At 49.3% G+C, this 21,764-nt stretch overlaps 1 protein-coding gene across 1 annotated transcript; it reads right to left on the bottom strand.

The window, feature by feature from the left end:
* Positions 1-16,959: 16,959 nt before the first annotated feature.
* Positions 16,960-20,655, bottom strand: LOC138750230 (synaptotagmin-11-like). The gene is made up of 2 exons (XM_069912353.1): positions 20,551-20,655; positions 16,960-17,332 (listed from the first exon to the last, which is right to left on the bottom strand). Exons 1-2 carry the CDS (start codon positions 20,570-20,572, stop codon positions 17,022-17,024), a joined length of 333 nt encoding a protein of 110 aa, XP_069768454.1. The 5' UTR covers positions 20,573-20,655; the 3' UTR covers positions 16,960-17,021.
* Positions 20,656-21,764: the final 1,109 nt, after the last annotated feature.

The following is a 21,764-nucleotide window of genomic DNA, read 5'->3' as shown; positions in this document are numbered from 1 at the left end:
AGCTGAGAATAGAGGTCTACAAGATTCTGAGAGGCATAGATAAGGTGGACGCCCAGCACCTTCTTCCCAGGGCGGGAGAAGCAAACACCAGAAAGATATCTGTACAAAGTGAAGGGAGAGATGTTCGGGGGAGATATCAGGAGTAACCTTTTTACACAGGGAGTTGTGGGGGCCTGGAATATATTGCCTGGGGAAGTGGTGGAGGCTGGAATATTGGGGGCATTTAAGAGACTCTTAGACAAGCAGATGGATGGAAGGAAAATAGAGGGTTATGAGGTAGGGAGGGTTCAGTACTTTTTTAAGGAATATATGGGTCAGCACAACATCGATGGCCGAAGGGCCTGTACAGTGCTGAAGTTTTCTTTCTTTTAAAATAGTGCAAGAAAATGAAAAAGCCAAAGGGAAGCAGTGTCTGTGGTTCATTATTCATTGAATGACCACCCTCCACTACACATCACCACCTCTGTAGTGGAGAGAACCAAGTTCCTTGGAGTTCACTTAGTGACCTTTCATGGACACTCAACATCTCCTCACTGGTCAGGGAGGCACAACAGCGATTGCACTTTCTGAGAAGACTGAAGCGGGCAGGGCTACCAGCCACCATCATGTCAACCTTCTACAGCAGCTCTATCCAGAGCATCCTGGTCACTACAGAGAAATGGATCGGAAGTCAGTCCCCCCACCATCGTCGTGATCTACTGAAACTGTTGTCTGAAGAGGGGGTGCAAAATCATTGAAGACCCCTTCCACCCCGCACACTGCATTTTTCAGCTGTTTCAGTTGAGGAAGAGATACAGGAGGATCAGGGCCAGCACCACCAGGCTGAGGAACAGCTTCTTCCCACGGGCAGTGAGAATGCTGAACGACCAAAGGAACTGCTCACACTGACCCTCCGAGACCCTCATATTCATGAAACAATATTTAATTGTTTATTTGTGTCTCTGAATACTTGTCCTGCATGTCATTTATTTGTCTGTGTGTGTGTTATGTCTGGTTGTGTGTCTGCGTGTTTTGCATCAAGGATCGGAGAACACTGTTTCATCGGGTTGAACTTGTACAATTGGATGACAATGAACTTGACTTGAATGAGGAATCTGATGGCCAAGGGGAAGAAGCTGTCCTTGTGCCACTGAGTGCTCCTTCCCGATGGCAGCAGAGTGAAGAGGGCCTGTCCTGGGTGGTAGGGGGTCCTCGAGGATAGAAGCTGCTTTCTTAAGACACCACCTCTTGTAGACGTCCTCGATGGAGTGAAGATTCTTGTAGATGTCTTCGATAGAGTGAAGATTGCTCGCTGAGTTTCACAACCTCTGGAGATACTTCTCCTGTCCTGTGGGTTGGCACATCCATACCAGCCAGAATGCTGTCTACGGTACACCGGTGGAAGTTTTCTTCGGTGAGATACGAGGGTTTCAGGGCTAAACCCTGCACAGAGAATGAAAGTGGAGAGAGAAGGTGGCCAGGGTGCACAGGAAGCCCAATTCAGGGGGCGGGAAATGTCCAAGATTCCTTTTTGTTGTCACATTATACAATATGTTAAAAATATAATATCCATGATGTCCTTAAGACAAACAAAGAATCACCATGAGAATTGATTTATGAAGAGAGCCCCTTCAGAGACACGGAGTGTCCATGCGTTCGCCTCCAGCACCCTCCCAGCCACACAGACTCCTCTCCGATCCTGACCTCCAGCTTCAACCTCTGACACGATCAGGAAGCCTTCAGCACCTAAAGCCCCTTTGGGAGCCCACCTTGTCACCTTAAGCACCCTTCTTGAATCTGGGCACCGATACCCGTTTCCCTGAGCCGGTTCCAGCCTGTGTGGGTCTCTCAGCTGCTGAGCCTCTCAGCAGTCCCACTGCCATGGTCTCCTTCTCTGTAGAGCCATCTCTTCTGCTTCTCTTTCTTAACGGGGTGGTGGGGGTGGGGGATGGGGTGGGGTCTGTTCACCCCATTTCTGGTGCCCTGTTCTCCGGACTCTGCAACCCCTTCAAGACCACTGCTGAGCACAGGCTAGTGGAGGGGCTGCAAGGATCTGTACCGGGACCCCAGCTCTTTGTGATTGTAATAAATTACCTGGATGAAGAGGCGGAAGGAGGGGTCTGTAAGTTTGAGGATGAATCGAAGGTTGGAGGAGTTGTGGATGGAGCTGAAGGTTGTCGAAGGTTACAAGAAGATATAGACAGGATGCAGAGTTGGGTGGAAAAGTGGTAGATGGAGTTCAATGTGAGGGGATGCATTTTGGAAAGACAAACCAGAAAGATGTGTACAGGGTTAATGATCGATTTTTTAACAGGATGGAGGAACAGAGGGATCTTGGGGTCCAAATCCATACATCCCTCAAGGTCGTCGCACAGGTTGATAGGATAGTTGAGAAGGCCGATGGCTTCATTACTTTGTGGATTGAACTCAGGAGTAGAGAGGTCATGTTGTAACTGTACAAATCTCTGGTGAGACCACTCTTGTGTTCAGTTCTGGTCACTTCATTACAGGAAGGATGTGGAAGCCGTGGAGAGGGGGCAGAGGAGATTTACCAGGATGTGACCTGGATTAGGAAACGTGAGGCAAGGTTCGTAGACCTGGGACTTTTCTCTTTGGAGCGAAAAAGGATATGAGGAACTTGAAAGAGGCGTAGGTAGTATTCCCCCCAAATTTCTCCCCTTTCCTCTTGTTTGTATCTCACCTAATCTCAGTGGAAAAAACTGATCTGCATTTTCTCTGTCTATCCCCCCTCAAATTTAAATACCTCTTTCAAATCTCCCCTCATTTTTCTGCACTCCAGAAAATAAAGTCCTAACCTGTTTAACCTTTCCCTGTAACTCAGTCCCTGAAGTCTGGGAACATCCCAGTAAATCTTCTCTGCCCTCTTTCAATCTTATTGAGATTTTTCCTGTAGTTCGGTGACCAAAACTGCACACAATTCTCCAAATTTGGCTTCACCAATGTTTTGTACAACTTTACCACAACATCCCAACTCCTGGACTCATTACTTTTATTTATAAAGGCCAAGATGCCAAAATCTCTCTGTACAACACTGTCCACCTGTGACGCCACTTTCAGGGAATGATGTATCTGTATTCCCAGATCCCTCTGTTCTACCGCACTCCTCAGTGCCTGACCATTTACCGTGTACGTCCTACCTTGGTTTGTCCTTCCAAAATGCAACACCTCACACTTGTCTGCATTAAATTCCATCTGCCAATTTTCAGCCCACTTTTCCAGCTGGTCCAGATCCCTCTGCCAGCTTTGAAAACCTTCCTCATTGTCCACAATGCCTCCAGTCTTAGTGTCATCTGCAAACTTGCTGATCCAGTTTACCACATTACCATCCAGATCATTAATATGCCCCCACCACCGATCCCTGAGACAGACCGCGAGTCCCAGGCCTCCCACAAAGCCAATGTCTAATGCAATTTACTACCTCATATGAGCACCAAGTGATTGAGTGTACTGAACCTTACTAAAAACCTTCCTAACATCCAGGGCCTTTCCTTCATAACTTTACAAGTAATTCCTCGAAAAACACTATGATTGGTAAAACAGACCTCCCATGGACAAAGCCATGTTGACTATTCCTAATCTGTCCATGACATCCAAATACTTCCACATCCGAACTCTAAGAACGTGGCTTCCCCTCAACCACGATCAACTCAGTCCTCACCTGCATCACCTCCATTTCCCACTCATCTGCCCTGGCCCCCTCTGCCCCGAGACGCAGCAAAAGCCCACCAGCCTCCGCATCCAACACGTTATTCTCTGGAACTTACGGCACTTACAACAGGATCCCCCTACCAGACACATCTTCCCCTCTTTGCCTTCCGCAGGGACTGCTCCCTCCGTGACTCCCTCATGCAGTTCTGTGTCACACTCCCATGTCTGTCCATGTCCTCGTGTACCATCCCACCCAGACCACCTGATTGTTAATGCCATCTGGCAGGAGGGTGCCTAAACATCAACTGTTCCAGTTTCTCCTCCCCCCCTTCCCCTTCCCAGTTCCCCTCCCCCTTCATCCAGCCATCCCCTTGATCACTGCCGCCCCCTCCCCCCTACTCTTTCATTCGGATGCATTTTTCCCATGCCCTGATGAGGGGCTGAAACCCACAACATTGTTCGTGTATTCTCACCATTGCTGCGTAAAGGACACTGTCTAACCTGCTGAGTTTTTCCAGCACTGTGTGTTTTTACTTCAACCACAGTGTCTACGGACATTTGTTTTACCTTCCAATACTACTACTGACGGCAGGCTCACCTGCCTATAATTCCCTCAGATACTTTCGGAGCCTTTTTAAACAACAAAACTACGTGAGCTCCCCTCCAGTCCTCTGGAACCTCACCTGTGGCTAATGAAATGTTGCATACAGTGTATCTGCCAAGGCCTCTACAGTATCTGCTCTCGCCTCCCTCAAGGCTCAAGGGAATACTTTGCCAGGCCCTGGGGATTTATCCACCCTTATTCACACTTTAAGACAGCAGGCACCTCCTCCTCTTTAATCTGTGAAGGCTCTGCGACCTCCGCTGCTTGTTTGCTTTCCTTCCCTACACTCTGAGCCAATTTGCTGGGTAAATATAGATACAAAAAGAACTATTTAATAACCCTCCCATCTCTTCTGGCTTCCATACATAGTCAACCGCTCAAGGGGACCAATTTTGTCCCTTACTATTCCTTTCCTCTTAATATAACTCGAGAAACTGAGGGTTTTCCATCCACTTCTCTGCCAAAATAACCTCGTGTCTTCCTTTAACCCTCCTGGTTTCCCTCGTTTTTTTTTTCTCCTGCATTTTTTATATGCCTCAGGCACCTCATTTGCTCCTTGTTGCTTATACCTTCTTGATCAAATTCCCGATACCCTTCAAACGTCAAGGTTCCCGATGCCTGCTAATTTTGCCTTTAATCCTGACAGGAACATACAAACTCTGTTCTCTCAAAATTTCACCTTGGAAGCCCTTCCACTTGCCGAACGCGTCCTTGCCAGAAAACCACTTAGATCCATTCTCATTTCCTTAAAGTTGGCCCTTCTCCAATTATGATCTCACCCCAAGGATCAGACCTATTAATTATCCATAATTATCTTGAAACTAATGGTTTTCTGATCACTGGACCCAATTCCCTAGTTGGAGGTCCAGTTTTGCACTCTATGACAGATTGACAGTCCCCATGCCTTACCCTCTAATGGATAGTCCCACGCCAAACCCACTGATGAATTGACAGTCCCCATGTCTAACCCACTGGACTGACAGACCCCACATCAGACCCACTGATTGATTGACAGTCCCCATGTCTGACCAACTGGTGAATTGACAGTTCCCAAGTCTAACCTACTGATGGATTGACAGTCTCACCTCTGACCCACTGAAAGTCCCCATGTCTGACCCTTTGATGGATTGATGCTTCCCATGACTGACCTTCTAATGGTTGGGCATTCCCCAAGTCTGACTCTCTGATAGAAGATAGGTCCCACGTCTGACTTACTGATGGATTAACAATCCCCATGCTTGACCATCTGATGGAAGAAGGTTCCACATCTGATCCACTGATGGATTGACACTCTCCATATCTTACCAATTGATGAATTGACAGTTACCATGTCTAACCCTCAGATGGAAGGTGGGTTCCATGTCTGATATACTGATGGATTGACAGTCTCCCTGTCTGATGGAATGATAGTCCCCCCTGACTGACCCTTTGATGGAAGGGGTCCATCCATGAAGCAGCCATTGATGGTTGAATCTATGTCACTGATCTGAGGATCTCCTGAAGTGATACCCTTGGGGCTAGACTGGTAGGGCTTGGGTTTAATGTGGGTGAATTCAGCAGGAACTGAGTGGGCCATATGCAAAGGGAACTAGTTCAGATAGGAAGTGTTCCCATTCCTCACCCCCCTCCCCACTGATGGTTGGATGGATCTGCGAGGGTTAACGCTGTGTCTTAATGCTGGGGAATCTGTGAGACAATGGGACCAGCGGGAGACTGGCACTAAGAATTGAGAATGTGATCATTGTTGAGGCTTTACAGTACTTTGATTCAGCCTGGAGTCTAGTGCAGTGCTACCTGCCAAAAATCCCAAATGAAATTCCCATGAGTCATCCCCACAATCACAAAGAAAATCTGTGCTTGATTAATTTGATTCACCACAGCATCTTAGCAACAGTTCCCAGGCAGATCCAGCTCCACCCCACCCCCCACCACTCTTTCTGCATTTTCTTTCCCAGCTCCCTCATGAGGGCTGGCTGCTTGCTGCAGAAATAGGCCATTCAGCCCATCGAGTCTGCCCCACCATTCAATCATGAGCTGATCCATTTCCCCACTCCCGGCCCTCTCCCCATTACCTTTGATATCCTGGCTGATCAAGAACCGAACAATCTCTGCCTTAAATACACCCAATGACCCGGCCTCAACAACTTCCTGTGGCAACAAATTCCACAGATTCACCCCCCTCTGGCTGAAGAAATTCCTCGCCATCTCTGTTCTGAGCGGACGCCCTTCAATCTTGAAGTTGTGGCCTCTTGTCCTAGATTCTCCCACCAGGGGAAACAACCTTTCTACGTAAACTCTGTCCATGCCTTTCAACATTCAAAATGTTTCAATGAGATTCCACCCCTTTATTCTCCTAAATTCCAATGAGTACAGGCCTCGTGTGATAACCCTTTCATTCCCGGAATCATCCTTGTGAACCTCCTCTGAACCCTCTCCAATGTCAGCACATCCTTTCTTAAACGAGGAGCCCAAAACTGCCCACAATACTCCACGGGAGGTCTCACCAGGGCCTTATAAAGCCTCAACATTCATGTCCCTGCTCTTATATTCTTGAAATGAAACATTGCATTTGCCTTCTTCACTACCGACTCAACCTGCAAGTTTACCTTCAGGCCGTCCTGTACGAGGACTCCCAGTTCCCCGTGCACAATCTGGGCTGCTCCACCATTCAATGAGATCGCTGCTAATCTGGCCGTGGACTTTGTTCCTTGTAACTGCCTGCCCCCCATAATCTCCCTGCTTTGTAGAAGTCTGTGTTTTAACTACATTTGATGGGCAAACATTAAATAAGAACACTTCAAAGTTTCTTAGACTGGCACATGGTGAAAGAAAGACGAGGGGTTATAGGTGTGGGGTGGGGAAAGGTAAGCATTTTGAGCGGGGTTATTTAGGTTGGCTACAGAGGGTTGTGAGTTCGGCCACAGACGTTGCGGGCACCAATCTTCACCCCAACTAGGACATCTACGAGAGGTGGTGTCTCAAGAAACCAGCCTCTATCCTCAAGGACCCCCCACCACCCTTCTTCTCAGAATTTATTCTCATGAAATTTGGTGTTTTGCGGCAGTGTCACGGTGTAAACATTCGCATTATAACCATCTCACAACATTACTATAAAAAATAAATAGTGCACGAAAAGTGAGGCTGTGTCTGCGGTTTGTTGATCATCCAGGAATCTGGTGGTGGAGGGGATGAAGCTGTCCTTGTGCTCATCTTCAGCCTCCTGTACTTTTTCCCCGATGGTAGCAGAGTGATGAGGGTATGGCCTGGATGGTGGGGGTCCTTGAGGATAGGGGCTGCTTTTTTTAAGACTCCGCCTTGTGTCAATTTCCTCGATGGAGTGAAGTCTGGTGCCTGTGATGTCATAACAACTCCCTGGAGTTTATTCTTGTCCTGAGAGTTGGTGCCTCCATACCAGGCAGTGATGCAACTGGCCAGAACACTCTCCACCTGTAGAGGTTTATCAGACTCTTGGGCGCCAGACCGAACCTCCTCCTTGGACACCTCACAAAGTATCACTGGTGGCAAGTCTTCCTTGTGACTGTATCGACGTGGAGGATCTCACTCAGGAAGGAGGTACAGGAGCCTGAAGATGAACACCTTAACAGGATAAAAGGAGTTCTTGCCCTCTGCCATCAGATTTCTGAATGGACAATGAACCGCAGACACGACCTCACTTCCTCTTTTTATTTTTTTTAAATTTTCTATCATTTTTAATCTTATTTCCCATGGTAGGGGAACCTAGGACAAGAAGGTGTCAATTTAAAACAGAGATGCAGAGAAATCTCTTTAGCCAGAGGGTCATGAGTCGGTGGAACTTGTTGCCATGGGCAGAGATTGACAGGTATTTGATTAGTCAGGGCATCAACATTTATGGGGAGAAGCCGGGGAGTGGGGCCGAGAGGATAGATCAGCTCATGATGGAACAGCTGCATAGACTCAATGGGCTGAATGGCCTACTTCTGCTCCTATATTGTGTGATGTGTATTGATGAAACAGTAATTTATAGTCATCTTGCACCTTCTCCTGCACCATGCTGCTGCCACAGAACAGTACATTTCACAGCAACTAACCTGATTCTGATCACCCAGGGCCTGCTCTCTTCTTGTTCTATGAGAAGGGTTCTTTAATGAGCAGTCCAGCATGTCAGAATCAGAATTTATTGTCGTGAACATGTCACAACATTACAGGCACAAGTATTGCTATAAATTACTTTTTTAAAATAAATAACTAGTGCAAAAATAAAAGAGAGTGAGGCCGTGTCTGTGGTTCATTGTCCATCCAGGAATCTGGTGGCGGAGAGGAAGAAGCCGTCCTTATGCCGCTGGGTGTTCATCTTCAGGCTCCTGGACCTCCTTCCCGATGGTAGCAGTGTGAAGAGGCCATGGCCTGGGTGGTGGTGGGGTCCTTGAGGAGAGAGGCTGCTTCCTAGAGACATCGATGACCTCAACGGAGTGAAGGCTTGCACCAGCCGAGTCCACCACCTTTGTACCAGGCAGTGATGCAACCGGTCAGAATATTCTCCACGGTCCACCTGTAGAAGTTTGCAAGGGCCTTTGGAGACAAATCTCCTCAAACTCTTCGTGAAGTCTAGCCACTGGTGAGCCTTGCCCACAACTGTATTATTACAGTCAGCAAAGTATAAGGGCAAGAGCACATTACAGGGAAGTGTTGCACTGAACAAGATCAAAGTACAAAACACAGGCAGCACTGTCATGGGGTTCATTCCGGAGCCTGATGGCTGTGGGGAAGGAATCGTCTTTACGCCTGTTGGTGCGTGATTTTTGCGTTCTTCAGCTGATGGAAGAGAAGTCTGTGTCCTGGGGCATGATAGGCCCTGGGGTCTGTTGGCTAGCTTTCCTAGTTAGCAGAAGACGTGGATGGAGTCCAGAGAGGGAGCATCCACCACATTTTAAGCCATGTTCACTGCAGCTTCTTCTAAGGTTCAAGATTCAATTTATATTATATGGAAGTTGCTCTTGCCTGCTCGAAGGCAGACAGATTCGCCAATGGCAGAAATTGCCTGAAGTGCCTCTTACAGTCAGAGAAAGAGAAACAAAAGAGATTTCCCCCCCCCCCCACAGAGACATCAAGTGTCCGTGGATTCGCCTCCAAGCCACCAGCGGCCCGAACTCCAGATCCAAACCTCCGACACGATCAGGAACCCTTCAGCACCCTCTCGCGTCCTGGTTCCGATACCTGGCACATTTTCAGCCAGTTTCAACCCGGTCTCTAGCAGCCCACAGCCTGCAAGGATTCCTTGCCTCCAGTCACCGACAGCCCCCCCCGCCTGTGTTTTTCTTCAGCCTCAGAGCCCCCCTCACTGGTTGGCCAGTGTGGTCACCGTCCCGTGGGTCATCTCCTCTGCTTCTCCTTCTCAAACAGTGGGGGAGTGGTGATTTCCCCATTTTCTGGTGCCCTTTGCCAGCCCTCCGCTCCCCCAGAGTCTGCAACCCCTCGTGGCTGCTGCCGATCACGGGCACCACCATCTTGGGCCCAGACCCCACGGTCGAGGGACTTTTAAAGAAAAGCACCATCGGCTCCTTTCACAGGCCATTTAAAGCCTCTGCGGAGCTGACGGCAGTCGGACTGGGCAGTTCATTGGACCCCGCAGTGGGGCTGTGTCTCTGCTCCCTGCTCCCCCCGGTGGGGGTGGGAACCATTTTCTACCTGGAGAAGATGTTGAGGGGGCAAGGATGTTTTGCTGAAGTCCCTTCATCTTCTCAGGAAGTAGACATGTTGGGGTGGTCCAAGAACCTTGAAGGTATTATCCCTCTCCCCATCAGTGCCATTGATGTGGGCAGGTCTATCCCTTTCCCTTAAAGGCTGTGAACACCTCTTTAATCTTTCTACATTGAGAGAGAGGGAGGGAGAGGTCTGAAGACACTGTGGTTGAAGAAACTCAGGTGGTGAAACAGCGTACGTTATGTAGCAAAGATAAATACACAACCAACATTTTGGGCTTGAGCCCTTCAGGGAAGGGAGAGATTATTGTTGGCCTCAGATGTACACGCCGGTCTCTGAATGCTGAAGGCTCCACAGCATTCACCACTTTCGTCGTTTCTCCTCGCAGCCCCTCACCAATGAAATCCCATCCAGCCAGTCATATTAGTGTATCAGCCTTTATTTGCATGTTTACAGTGAATTTACAAACGCATCTTACAAGAAGTTAGCTTTTGTGTAATAGTTTAGCACAGACTGATGGTGTTATGGGTTCTGAACAGGTACCAATATACGATTTTACTTCCAACATCAGTTAAAGGTGACTTCTGCTTGACTTTTATTTTACAGTATGTAACAAGAAGTCACGAGATTGCAGAGAACAGTGAGTTCAGATGTGGTTCCTGTAAAGGCAGGAGATGTGGTTATTTTTTAAATGCTGATTTGCTCTCTCTCCAACTCCTTCTCTCACGCTTGTTTGCCAAATTTCCAAACCCGAGACCTTGCTAAATATAACAGAGTAAATACTGCTGTTGTTACTGACACCTCCGGACCCCACCCCTCCTTCCCTCTTCCATCACTCACCCTCTGAAACCACTGACCCATGACAGACAGTTCATGTGTCAGCCTTGATCACCTTCCCCTATCATGAGGCTGCTTACGGTGTTACATCCCCAGAGACCTGGGTGAGGCATGTGTGTGTGTGGGTGGGTATGCATGTGAGTATGTGTGACTGAGTGGGTGTGTGCACGTGTGTACATGTGTGAGTGAGTTATGTAAGTGGGTGGGTGTATGTATGGGTAAGTGTGAGTAAGTGTGTGTGTGTGTGTGTGTGTGGGTATGTTGGTGTGCTTTTGTGTGCGTGTGGTGTGTGTGTGTGTGTGTGTGTGTGTGTGTGGGTATGTTGGTGTGCTTTTGTGTGTGTGTGGTGTGTGTGTGTGTGTGTGTGTGTGTGTGTGAGAATGTATGTGGGAGTGTGTGTGAGAATGGGTGTGTGCGTGTGTGTGTGGGGGGGGGGGCATGTGGACAGCCTGCATCACCTTTGAGTGGTCCAGTTTCCACCTCACCCTTTCACCTCCCAAACGTGAGGGGTCGGTGAATTAATTGTTCCCTCCCCCGACCTTCCTATGGGTGGTTGAGGGGTAAGATCAATGGGAATGGGGAAAGTACATCACAGGAAAAAATTATGGCTCTGAGAGCCATCCCTAAACACGCTGGGGAAACTCAGCAGGTCACACAGCAGAAGGAAAGGGCCTGAGCCTTCATCAGGTATAGAACCAAGGTGCTGCTGGAACTGAGAACTGCTAACCACTTCCCCATCCCCTCCCCTCCGCATGGGGAGAACGCTGCAAGTCGCCTTGAGCCACACCAGCCTGCTGTCCAGAGCAGGGAAGAGACCGAGAGAGCAGAACAAGGGGGAGGTGTGCTGGCGAAAGGCCATCCCACCTCTCCCTCCCACCTGTCCTGTTCTGCCCGACGAGGGCTCCCCGCTGCACCTCACGCCAGCCAGTATCTCAGCCACCCAGTAATCTCCAAAGCTTGGGAAACAGGGCCCATAAAATCAGAGGGAAACATGAAAGTCTGCAGACGTCGCGATCTCTCGGGGTGGAAGTTGGCAACAAAGTGGGTGAAGTCGCGGTGTGTGAGGCAGCACCAAAGAAGTCATCGATGTAACAGGGGAAGAGTCCTTGCCAGAGATAGAATGCAACCAGCCGGCCTCGTCTGAAGAGCAACGACGTGGACAAGTGGCGCCAAGCTAACGGGAAGATGACCTTTCTGCCAGGATGTTGCCTCTTTGCAGTCGTTCCCCACGGACCTCCTGAGTGGCCAGACGCTCCTCGCCAGCCTGTGTGGCCGCAGCGGCTGACTGCCCTGCCCTTTGCACTTCGCCTGAGCTCACAGTGCAGGCATGGGAGCCTGAGCGGTTGCGCTGGGGGTGGCCGGATTGTTTCAGGAGGGGGTGGCCTGCCTGTCAGAGGTGGAGCAACCTGTTTGCGGCGTTGGGAATAGTCGGCGAGCATTGCTTCGACTCTGGGCTTGCTGGAGAGCATCCAAGGCAGGCTCTACAGACCAGGAAATATATGTGGTCAGCATCTGCTCCTTCAATCAGTGATATCCTCCGCTATGGGGATGAATTGGTAAAGACAAGGCAAGTTTGCGATGCTCACCACACAAAGGTCCACCTCCCCTCCCCTCCCCCCACTGTATCTTTCCTTCACCCCTCGCTCCACTTAGAACAGCACAGAAACAGGCCCTTTGGCCTGTCTAGCCTGTGCCGATCTATTATTCTGCCTAGTCCTCCTCCTCATTGCCGTGGGAGCCTGTTCCTCATTCCCAATGCTCTTCAAAACCCACTGAAACCAGGTTCTGAACCGAATGACCCTTCAATACCCCCTCCCCGGTTCTGGCCTCAACCCTCTCATCACTGTCCCTACCATGTCAGATTAATGAAGGCCTCCATTATCAGCGCTCCCTCCTGTGGCAGCGAAGACCTTGTCCCGATCAGGTGGCTTGGAGCCTGCACCAGTTCGAGGGACAGTAAGTCATGGGGGGGAGAGGTTAACATTTTCACCCACAAGTGGAATCCCCTTCCCCATCGTGTCTCACCCTAATCCCACCAGGTTGTAGAGGGAGCAAGTGAAAGAGGTGGGGAGTGGGGCACATCATTGGAACAATCCCTGAGTTCTGACAGTGGCTCTCCTGCATCTAACTCCACTGGATGGGAGTCCAATTCCAGGTGTGTAACAATGTAGACACCGAGGAATCTTTTCTCCCCAGAGTAGAAGATTCCCATGGGTTTAAGGTGAGAGATTGAGGAGGAGCCATCAGAGGAGAATCAGATACAAAAACCTCGAGATTCATTTAAATTTAGACATACAGCTCGGTAATAGCCCATTTCGGCCCACGTGTCCATGCCGCCCAATTTACACCCATTAACAGACTTGGGGTGAACATACAAACTTACATATAGCGCAGGATTCGAGCCCCGGTCCCGATTGTTGGCACTGTAAAGGCATGGCGCTAAACCGCTTATGCTTGACCAGAATTATTCTCACTTTAATCACCTCATTCTGGGCCCCCTCCACCAGAGGAAACAATGTTTCCCCTCCCATGCAGGACATGTCTTCTTTCATTTCCGCAGGGATCTGTTCCGGGACCCCTGTTCTCGGTGATTTCTATAAATGATCCAGACGAAGAGGTGGAAGGATGGCTCAGTAGGTTTGCAGACTACACCAAGGTTGGAGGAGATGTGGAAAGTTGTCGTAAGTTACAAGAGGTTACAAGCAGGATGCAGAATTGGGCGGAAAAGTCGCAAATGGAGTTCAATCCAGACAAGTGTGAGGTGATGCATTTTGGAAGGTCAAACTTGAGTACGGGGTCAATGGTCGGATTCTTAACAGGGTGGAGGAACAGAGAGATCTTCGGATCCAAATCCATAGATCTCTTGTAGTTGCCATGCAAGTTGATAGGATAGTTAAGAAGGCCGATGGGATGCTGGGCTTCATAACCAAGAGCTGAGAGGTGATGTTACAGCTCTACAAATCTTTGGTGAGACCACACTTAGAAGATTGTGTTCAGTTCTGGTCGCCTCATTATAGGAAGGATGTGGAAGGTACGGAGAGGGTGCAGAGGAGATTCACCAGGATTGGAAAATACAAGGCAAGATGAGCAGTGCTGGGACTTTTCTCTTTGGAGCAAAGAAGGATGAGAAGAGGCTTAATAGAGGTCTGCAATATTCTGAGAGTCATAGATAAGGTCGCCAGACAGCACTTTTGTCCTAGAGCGAGAGTTGCAAACATCAGAGGACGTGGGTACAAAATGAATGGAGGGAAGTTTCGGGGGGGCATTAGGGGTAAGTTTTTTTTTAAACACAGAGAGTTGTGGGTGTCTGGAATGCATTACCAGGATTGGTGGTGGAGGCTGGAACAATACGGGCATTTAAAAAACATTCAGGCACACGGATGGAAGAAAAATAGAAGGGTATGAGGTAGGGAGGGCTTCGCTTTTTTGGGGGGGGGGCCAGGTATATATGGGTTAGCACAATATCATGGGCTGAAGGGCCTGAACTGTGCTGTAATGTTCTGTGTTCTATGGATGGTAATGGGTTAGAAAGATATGGACCAAATGCCATGAATGGCAACTCATGGACAAGATGGGCCGAAGGGACTGTGTAACTCTCTGAATTGTGCATTGACTCAGCAACAGTGCTTCCGGGCTGGGAACACTCCAAAATATGACCAATCCTTCTCTGGACTCCATGCAAATCTCGAACAAACAAATCCCAGGAAAGCATCCGCTGTACAAACCTCTCCGGAAACACAAGGGGCCTAAAGAGCCCCTGGCAGCTGCCCTCTGGAGTCTTTGCCCTCTGATTGAATGGGACTCACCTAATGTCCCACAGACAGAGGTCAACTTGGAAAGACAGCTTGCTCTGAAGTGAAAGCTAGATGTTTAATGGCGACCTTCCGCCCCACCCCCACCTGGGTTGTTGCCTTGTCTTCTCCACCTCCAGCTGACCTTGCCATGGCGAGTGGCTGCACCCTTGCTCGATCCATACCTCAGGCAATATCTGTCACCCACGCCGCCAGACGGCCACAGGAGTGACCCTTCTGACGATCGAGGCCACCTTCTGCCTCCCTGAACACAGACCAAAGCCCACACCAGAGAACAGAGAGGGGTGGCAGACAGTCTTGGGAGGTATGGAATGAGCCAAGAGGAGACGCTTTGCTCTGCCCGCCACTCGACGAGCCCATCCCTTTGGGACCTCTCTCCAGCTTATTGAAATCAATAATAGCGTCATGGTGGCAGAAAGGACAGATGAGGGAGGCCACCCTTTCAAGACCACCCTTCCTGGATTTCCACCAAGACCTCAGTGCAGCCACAATCCATCGAGAACATCTACAGGCACTGGGGTTGAGTGCACTACCCAAACGTGCTGAAGAAACTCAATAGGTCACGCAGAAGTAACGGGTAACCAACGTTTCGTGCCTGGGTCCTTCGCCAAGATATTAGCAAAAATAGGCGGGCTCCTAAGTAAAAAGGTTTTTATTCAGGTATCTTTTAAATGTCAAATTTACCCAGACAGCACTGTAACAGGCCCTTCCAGCCATGAGCCCGTGTCACCCAATTACATCCAATTGACCTCCAACCCCTGGACATTTTGAAGAGTGGGAGGAAACCATGGGCGTTTTTCTTAATTCCTGACTGAAACATTGGTCACCCTTCACTTCCTATGGGCACTGTGTGGACTGCTGAGCTTCTCTAGCACGTGTGTATCCTGTCTTAGTCTGCCACCGATCAGTTCATCCAAGGAGCGAAGGAATTCCCAAGATTCGCATCTCTCCCAGAGAAGAAATTCTTCCTCATCTCCAATCCCTGCGGTTTTTGCCTCTAGTTCCAGAAACCTTCCAGTCGGGAAAATGACTCCATCTCAGAATCGATTACATAAGAACATCGGAAATAGGAGCAGGAGTCGGTCATTCGGCCCGTCGAGCCTGCTCCCCTGTTCAATATGATCATGGCCGATCTGATTATTGACTCATCTCCATCGACCTGCCTTTTCCCCATATCTCTTAATTCCCCGACTTTGTAAAAATCTACCCAACCTTGTCTTAACTATATTTACTGTGGTCGCCTCCATTGCTTCAATGGGCAGCGAATTCCACAGATTCCCCACCCTCTGGGAAAAGCAGTTCCTCCCCATCTCTGTCCTAAATCTACTTCCCTGGATCTTGAGGCTGTGTCTCCTGGTTCTGGTCTCCCCCACCAATGGGAACAACTTACCTACCTCGATCTTATCTCTGCCTTTCATATTTTTATATGTTTCTATAATATCCCCTTTCATTCTTCTAAATTCCAGTGAGTACAGTCCCAGCCAAATGATAGACCAACCCCTTCATCTCTGGAATCAACCTGGTGAACTACTCTGCACTGACTCCAAAACCAGTCCATCCTTCCTCCGGCAAGGAGACCAGAACTGCTGCAGTTCTCCAGATGTGGCCTCACCAGGACCTTGTACAGTTGCAGAAAAACTTCTCTGATCTTAAATCACATCGCTGTTATCCAACCCTTTTGCCCCTGGAATCTGATATCTGAATCTTCTCCGAACGATCTCCCTTGGTGAAGCAGAAACCAGGCATCATTCCAGCTGTGTCATCTTCTGCAGCCTCTTCTACAAATGTGGCTGGTCCTCGATATCCATTTGCTTTATCGCAGGGAAGCAGAGATTTCACTCTGGCGCCGGGAATAGTGGCGAGTGCTTTACATTTCTGACTGACTCAGCTCGAGAAGGTAGCGCCATCTCTTGTCCGATGGTGGGGTACGGATTGGACACGGGCCGGTTTAACCAGCTGCCCCGTCTCCCCAAACCATCCACCTCTGGCGGAGGCCAATCGTGGCGGCTCGACGCACCACGATTTTAGCCGAGTTTCTCCGTGGGTGCGCCGTGCCCCCACGCTCGTGGGCAGCCTTGCCCACCGCATCTAAACCCTGGTCTGACAACCTCCCTCACCCGAGTACACACATGGGGGGGCAGACAGAAGGACGAGGTTAGGGGCTCAAGGTGTGCATGAGGCACTGGCATGCAATGGTCAGGTGGGTTTCAGACTGCACACGAATCGCGGTTCTGAATTTGGCAACGTGAGTGGGTTAGAGGCTCTACCAACCAAACAAGAATTTTTTTTGCCAGTTTTTTTTGATGTCATGTTTTTCTCCCCTTCTACCCTCTAAATCGGAGATCCTGTTCTTGTTTCGAGTTCCTCAGCATCCTCTTTCCCCCTCTCTCTCTTCCCCCCCCACCCCACCCCAGCCCTGCCCCCTCAATTCACCGTGGCTAATACTCATTCAAGGAGTGCCACTTTGCGATCTGCCTCCTGGGGGTCTCACAGATCTCCCTCCAGTGCTCAGCGCCACTGGCGCTGGAGCTGTTGGCGCCCAGCACGGCGCAGCCTACCACCTCGTTCTTAGTCATCCGGTCGAAGTCGATGACCAGGAACTCTACGCTGATGTCCCGCAACGTCTCCGCGCCAATGTCGAAGATGAACAGCTCGTTGAAGACCGGGTTCAGCGTGCACTTTTTGACATGGGTCTTCTTTTTCGCCACTCGCTTGTGGCCGTAAAACACGTTGACTTTGACGTAGGGGTCTGCAGAAAGAGAGAGAGACAGACAGACAGACAGAGAGACAGAGCTGTTGCACCAAAGGAGCGCGTAGCAGTCCACCATATCCATGCTGACCAGAGGGCATCCTGATGGTCCTTAAATGCTGGAGGAACTCGGCTGGCCTCGCAGCGCCCATGGGAGGTAAATAAATATTACCGATGTTTCAGGCATGAGCCATTCCTTAAGGTACACTAGGGAAAGAGAGGGGGGAATATGGGAGGGTGAGAATATCAGTTTTAAAATGTTGACTGGAAGAGGGAAGTATACTTTCTTGTTACCAGGTGGAGCCGATGCGGACCTCCTTATTTAGCAAGACTACAAGAACATAACAGCTAGGAGCAGGAGTTAGCCATCCGGCCCGTCAAGCCTGCTCCGCCATTTCATGTGATCTTGGCTGATCTGATGATGGGCTCATCTCCACCGACCTGCCTTTTCCCCATGTCCTTTAATTCCCCAACTATGTAAAAATCTATCCAACCTTGTCATAAATATATTTACTGAGGTCGCCTTCACTGCTTCGATGGGAAGCGAATTCCACAGATTCACCACCCTCTGGGAAAAGCAGTTCTTCCTCATCTCCATCCTAAATCTACTACCCCAAATCTCGAGGCTGTGTCCCCTCGTTCTGGTCTACCCCACCAATGGAAACAACTTATCTTTGCCTTTCATAATTTCTATGATCTCCCCTTATTTTTCTAAATTCCAGCGAGTACCGTCCCAGACGACTCAATCTCTCCTCCTAGGTTAACCCTTCATCTCTGGAATCAACCTGGTGACCCCCCCCCCCACCCTCGCACCGCCTCCAAAAGTAAAGGGATCAGAACTGCCACAGTTCTCCAGATGGGGGCCTCACCATAGTTGGAGTTGCAGCAAAACCTCCCTGCTTCTAGATTCAGTTCCTCCAGTACTGACAGCAAACGTCCCAGTTGCCTTCCTGATAACCTGCAAAACCAACCTTTTGCGATTCATGCACAAGCTCTCTCTCAAGCCCTTGCAGCGCACTGCAATCACCTGCCATTTAAATAATAATCAGATCTTCCTTCCAAAGTGGACGACCTCACATTTACCAACATTGTCCTCCATCTACCAGACCCTTGCCCACTCACTTAATCTATCGATATCCCTCTGTAGACTCTCTTTTTTAACCATTGGCTAACGAACATGACCCTGATTAATGAATCCCAATAGAATTATAAGGTATATGTAGTGAAATGGTGCAGTTTGTTGGAATATTCTAGAAAACTAGTGATTGTATGGTGTAAATATGTGACTTGTTAGCCACAAGGCAGACTCTATTGGGGTGAGAATAGCTGCTGGTGGTGATGCTTCTTACTGTAATTGAGCTCTCGTGATTTGCAAAGTGATTTTACCCCCTCCATAAATCTTCGTCCGCGAAGCCAAGCCAAAGAAGCAAAGAAAGAAAGATCTCTGTGCAGCCGTATTAGTGTTTGTTTTCAACAATATAAGGTCCACTTTAACTGGTTGGGGGGTGGGGGGGGGGGGGAGGGATGGGAATCCAGACCAACAGAATAAAGGTGATAATTGGATATGATAAAGTGAGATTTGATTTTGGCTCCATGAAAGGAGACAGAGGGAAAAGGGGGGGAGAGAGAGAGTGTGAGAGAGAGAGAGGAGAGAGACAGGGAACGAAGATGAAGGTGGCTTTAACAGAAAATGGAGAAATCGATGTTAATGTCATCCAGCGTGTTAATGCCCCTCCCAGTCTTCCCCCTTTCTCTCCCAGTTTTTGTTCAGCCATCTGCCTGCTCTTCACTCATATTTTGAAGAGCTGAGGCCCGAAACGTCAGTAATATATTTTAATGGACGCTGCAAGATCTGCTGATTTCCAACAGCATTTATTGTGGGTTTTTTTAAACACAGGGTCTGCAGATTTTTGTGTATCACCTCACCCTTGTCTTCCAGCACTTAGCCATCTTTGTCTAGACCAGCCATTCTCAACGGGGGCTCTATAGCTCGCCCCCCCCCCCCCCCCCCCCCCCCCGAGATGCACAACACATTTCTCTGTCCTGCATATATGTGTGTTATTGTCGAATTCTGTGGACCAATTTTTTGGCTCAAATTTACAGGTCAGCTATTACGCGCATCCTACTTTTGTCCGCGGTAAGGGACTACATTGATCAGGGTGTCAGGAGCTCAGATGGACAGCTGGGATTGGGTAGTAAGTCCGTGATCAGGGAGTTGGGAGATTGGATGGGCGGGTGGGTGGCTAGGACTGGGTGGTGTCCGGGCTTGTGGTGTCGGGAGCTCAGATGGGTGGGCGGTCGGGGTGAGAATCCACGGCTGGGGGATTGGGAGCTTGGACGGTTGGGAGGCCAGGGCCTAGGCGAGGTACCGTGGTTGAGGTGCTCTGAGCTGTGGTGGCCGGGTGGCCGGGGCCAAAAAATAGGGGGTGGGGTTGACTTTTACATAGTATCAACTATTATCCGTGTATATACAGTAAGTAAAAGCCTTGTTTTCTTTTCACCTCGTGTAACATCAATATTTTAAATCCTTTTTCACTTAGTTGGTAGGAGAACGTATGGAGGAAACCAAAACATCTGCTTCACAGGGTCCTGGGGGCTTGGGGGGTGGGGGGGGGGAGGTTGAGAATGGCTAGACAAGACGATCCAAGTGCTCCTTCTCGATCACCCTTTGACTTGGCTATGCCCCCACAAGAACCCTGCCCAGGACTCTGCTCAAAGTTTATGGGCCCCCTTCCCCCTTCCCTAAGAAGCAGTCGTTCAATTTATTTAGACAGCCAGCACAGTAACAGGCCCTTTCGGCCTACGTGCCAACGCCGCCCAATTTACACCCCATTGACCAGTAACCTGGTGGCGTGGTGAACGTTTGGAATGGTGGGAGGAAACTGGAGTCCCTGGGGAAAACCCACACAGATACAGGGAGAACATGCAAACCCCTTACAGAGAGTGCGGGATTTGAACCCAGGTCCTGATCGCTGGCACTGTAACAGTATGTGTCAACTGTGCCGCCCGCAGGCATCCAAAACATAAAAAATATTTTCTGATTTCAGTCTGTGACCCCCATCGAGAACAGCGCAGGTCAGGTCCATCGGCCCACAAAGTTGTGCCGAAGATATTCCTCGGAACACGAGACGGCTGGATTAGGGTCACAGTTTGGCAGAGGCGTGGACCTTCAGTGGAAGGAGTTGGCACGTGGAAGGCTTGGAATAAATAACTACTACCTGAGAGGCCACTGATGTCCATCTTGGGCAAGTGTCTGGCTTTGAGCACCACCACGCTCAATCTGTGCGTTACTGGTTGGTAGCACAGTGATACCAGGAGCTCCCCTCTGCCGATGCACTTCTGAAAAGCAAAAGAGGCTGTGAAAGACATCGGAGTGATATCAGGCCATTCGGCCCATTGAGTCTGCCCTGGCATTCCATCAAGACTGATTGACTATCCTCTTCAATACCATTCTCCTGCCTTCTTCCCGTAACCCTTGATTCCCTTCTTGATCAAGAACGTATCAACCTTAAATCTACCCTATAACTTGGCCTCCACAGCCATCCGCAGCAATGAATTTTACAAATTCACCACCCTCAAGGTGAATAAATTCCTCCTCGTCTCTGATCTAAAGGAACGTTTTTGCATTCTGAGGCAGTAACATCTGGTCCCAGACTCCCCCACCATAGGAAACATCCTCTCCATATCCATTCTATCCAGGCCTTTCAGTAGTTGATAGATTTCAATGAAAATCCCCCCCCCCCCCTTCTTCTAAACTCCAGTGAGTACAGTCCCAGAGCCGTCAAACGCTCCTCATATAAAACTATTTCCCTCCGGGGGACCATCCTGGTGAACCTTCTCCGGACCCTCTCCAATGTCAGCACATCTCTGAGGATCTGTCCTGGGGCCATTGCGTCGATGCAATCATGAAGAAGGCTCGCCAGCGGCTATTCTTTGTGAGGAGTTGGAGGGGATTTGGTTTGTCAGCAAAGACATTTTCAAATCTCTGCAGATAAACTGCGGAGAGCATTCTGACCAGTTGGATCACTATCTTGAATGGAGGTGCCAATGCTCAGGATGGGAAAAGGCTACAGAGAGTTGTGAACTTGACCGGCGCCATCACAGGCACCAGTCTCCACTCCGTCAAAGACTTCTACAAGTGGTGGTGTCTTAAGAAGGCAGCCTCTATCCTCCTCACCAGCCAGGCCAGGCCCTCTTTACTCTGCTACCATCGGGAAGGAGGTCCAGGAGCCTGAAGATGAGTACCCAGTGGCACAAGGACAGCTTCTTCCCCTCCGCCATCAGATTCCCGAATGGCAACGACCCCCAGACCTGGCCTCACTCTCTTTTGCACAAATTTATTTATTTTTGAAATATAATTTATAGCAATATTTGCAATTGTAATGCTGCCGCAGAACATGATACGTTCATGAAAATAAATTCTATTCCTGAA

The sequence above is a fragment of the Narcine bancroftii genome, unplaced genomic scaffold (genome assembly GCF_036971445.1).
Source record: "Narcine bancroftii isolate sNarBan1 unplaced genomic scaffold, sNarBan1.hap1 Scaffold_1089, whole genome shotgun sequence".
NCBI classification, from domain to species: domain Eukaryota; kingdom Metazoa; phylum Chordata; class Chondrichthyes; order Torpediniformes; family Narcinidae; genus Narcine; species Narcine bancroftii.
The sequence above is the reverse complement of the archived record's forward strand: the minus strand, read 5'-3'. Positions and strand labels throughout refer to the sequence as shown.

Coding starts and splice junctions, on each gene's coding strand:
- LOC138750230 (XM_069912353.1), bottom strand. CDS start 20,572: ATGGACATCAGTGGCCTCTCAG. Junction 17,333..20,550: donor GGACATCAGTGGCCTCTCAG/GTAGTAGTTATT, acceptor CTCTTTCTGCAG/ACCCCTACGTCAAAGTCAAC.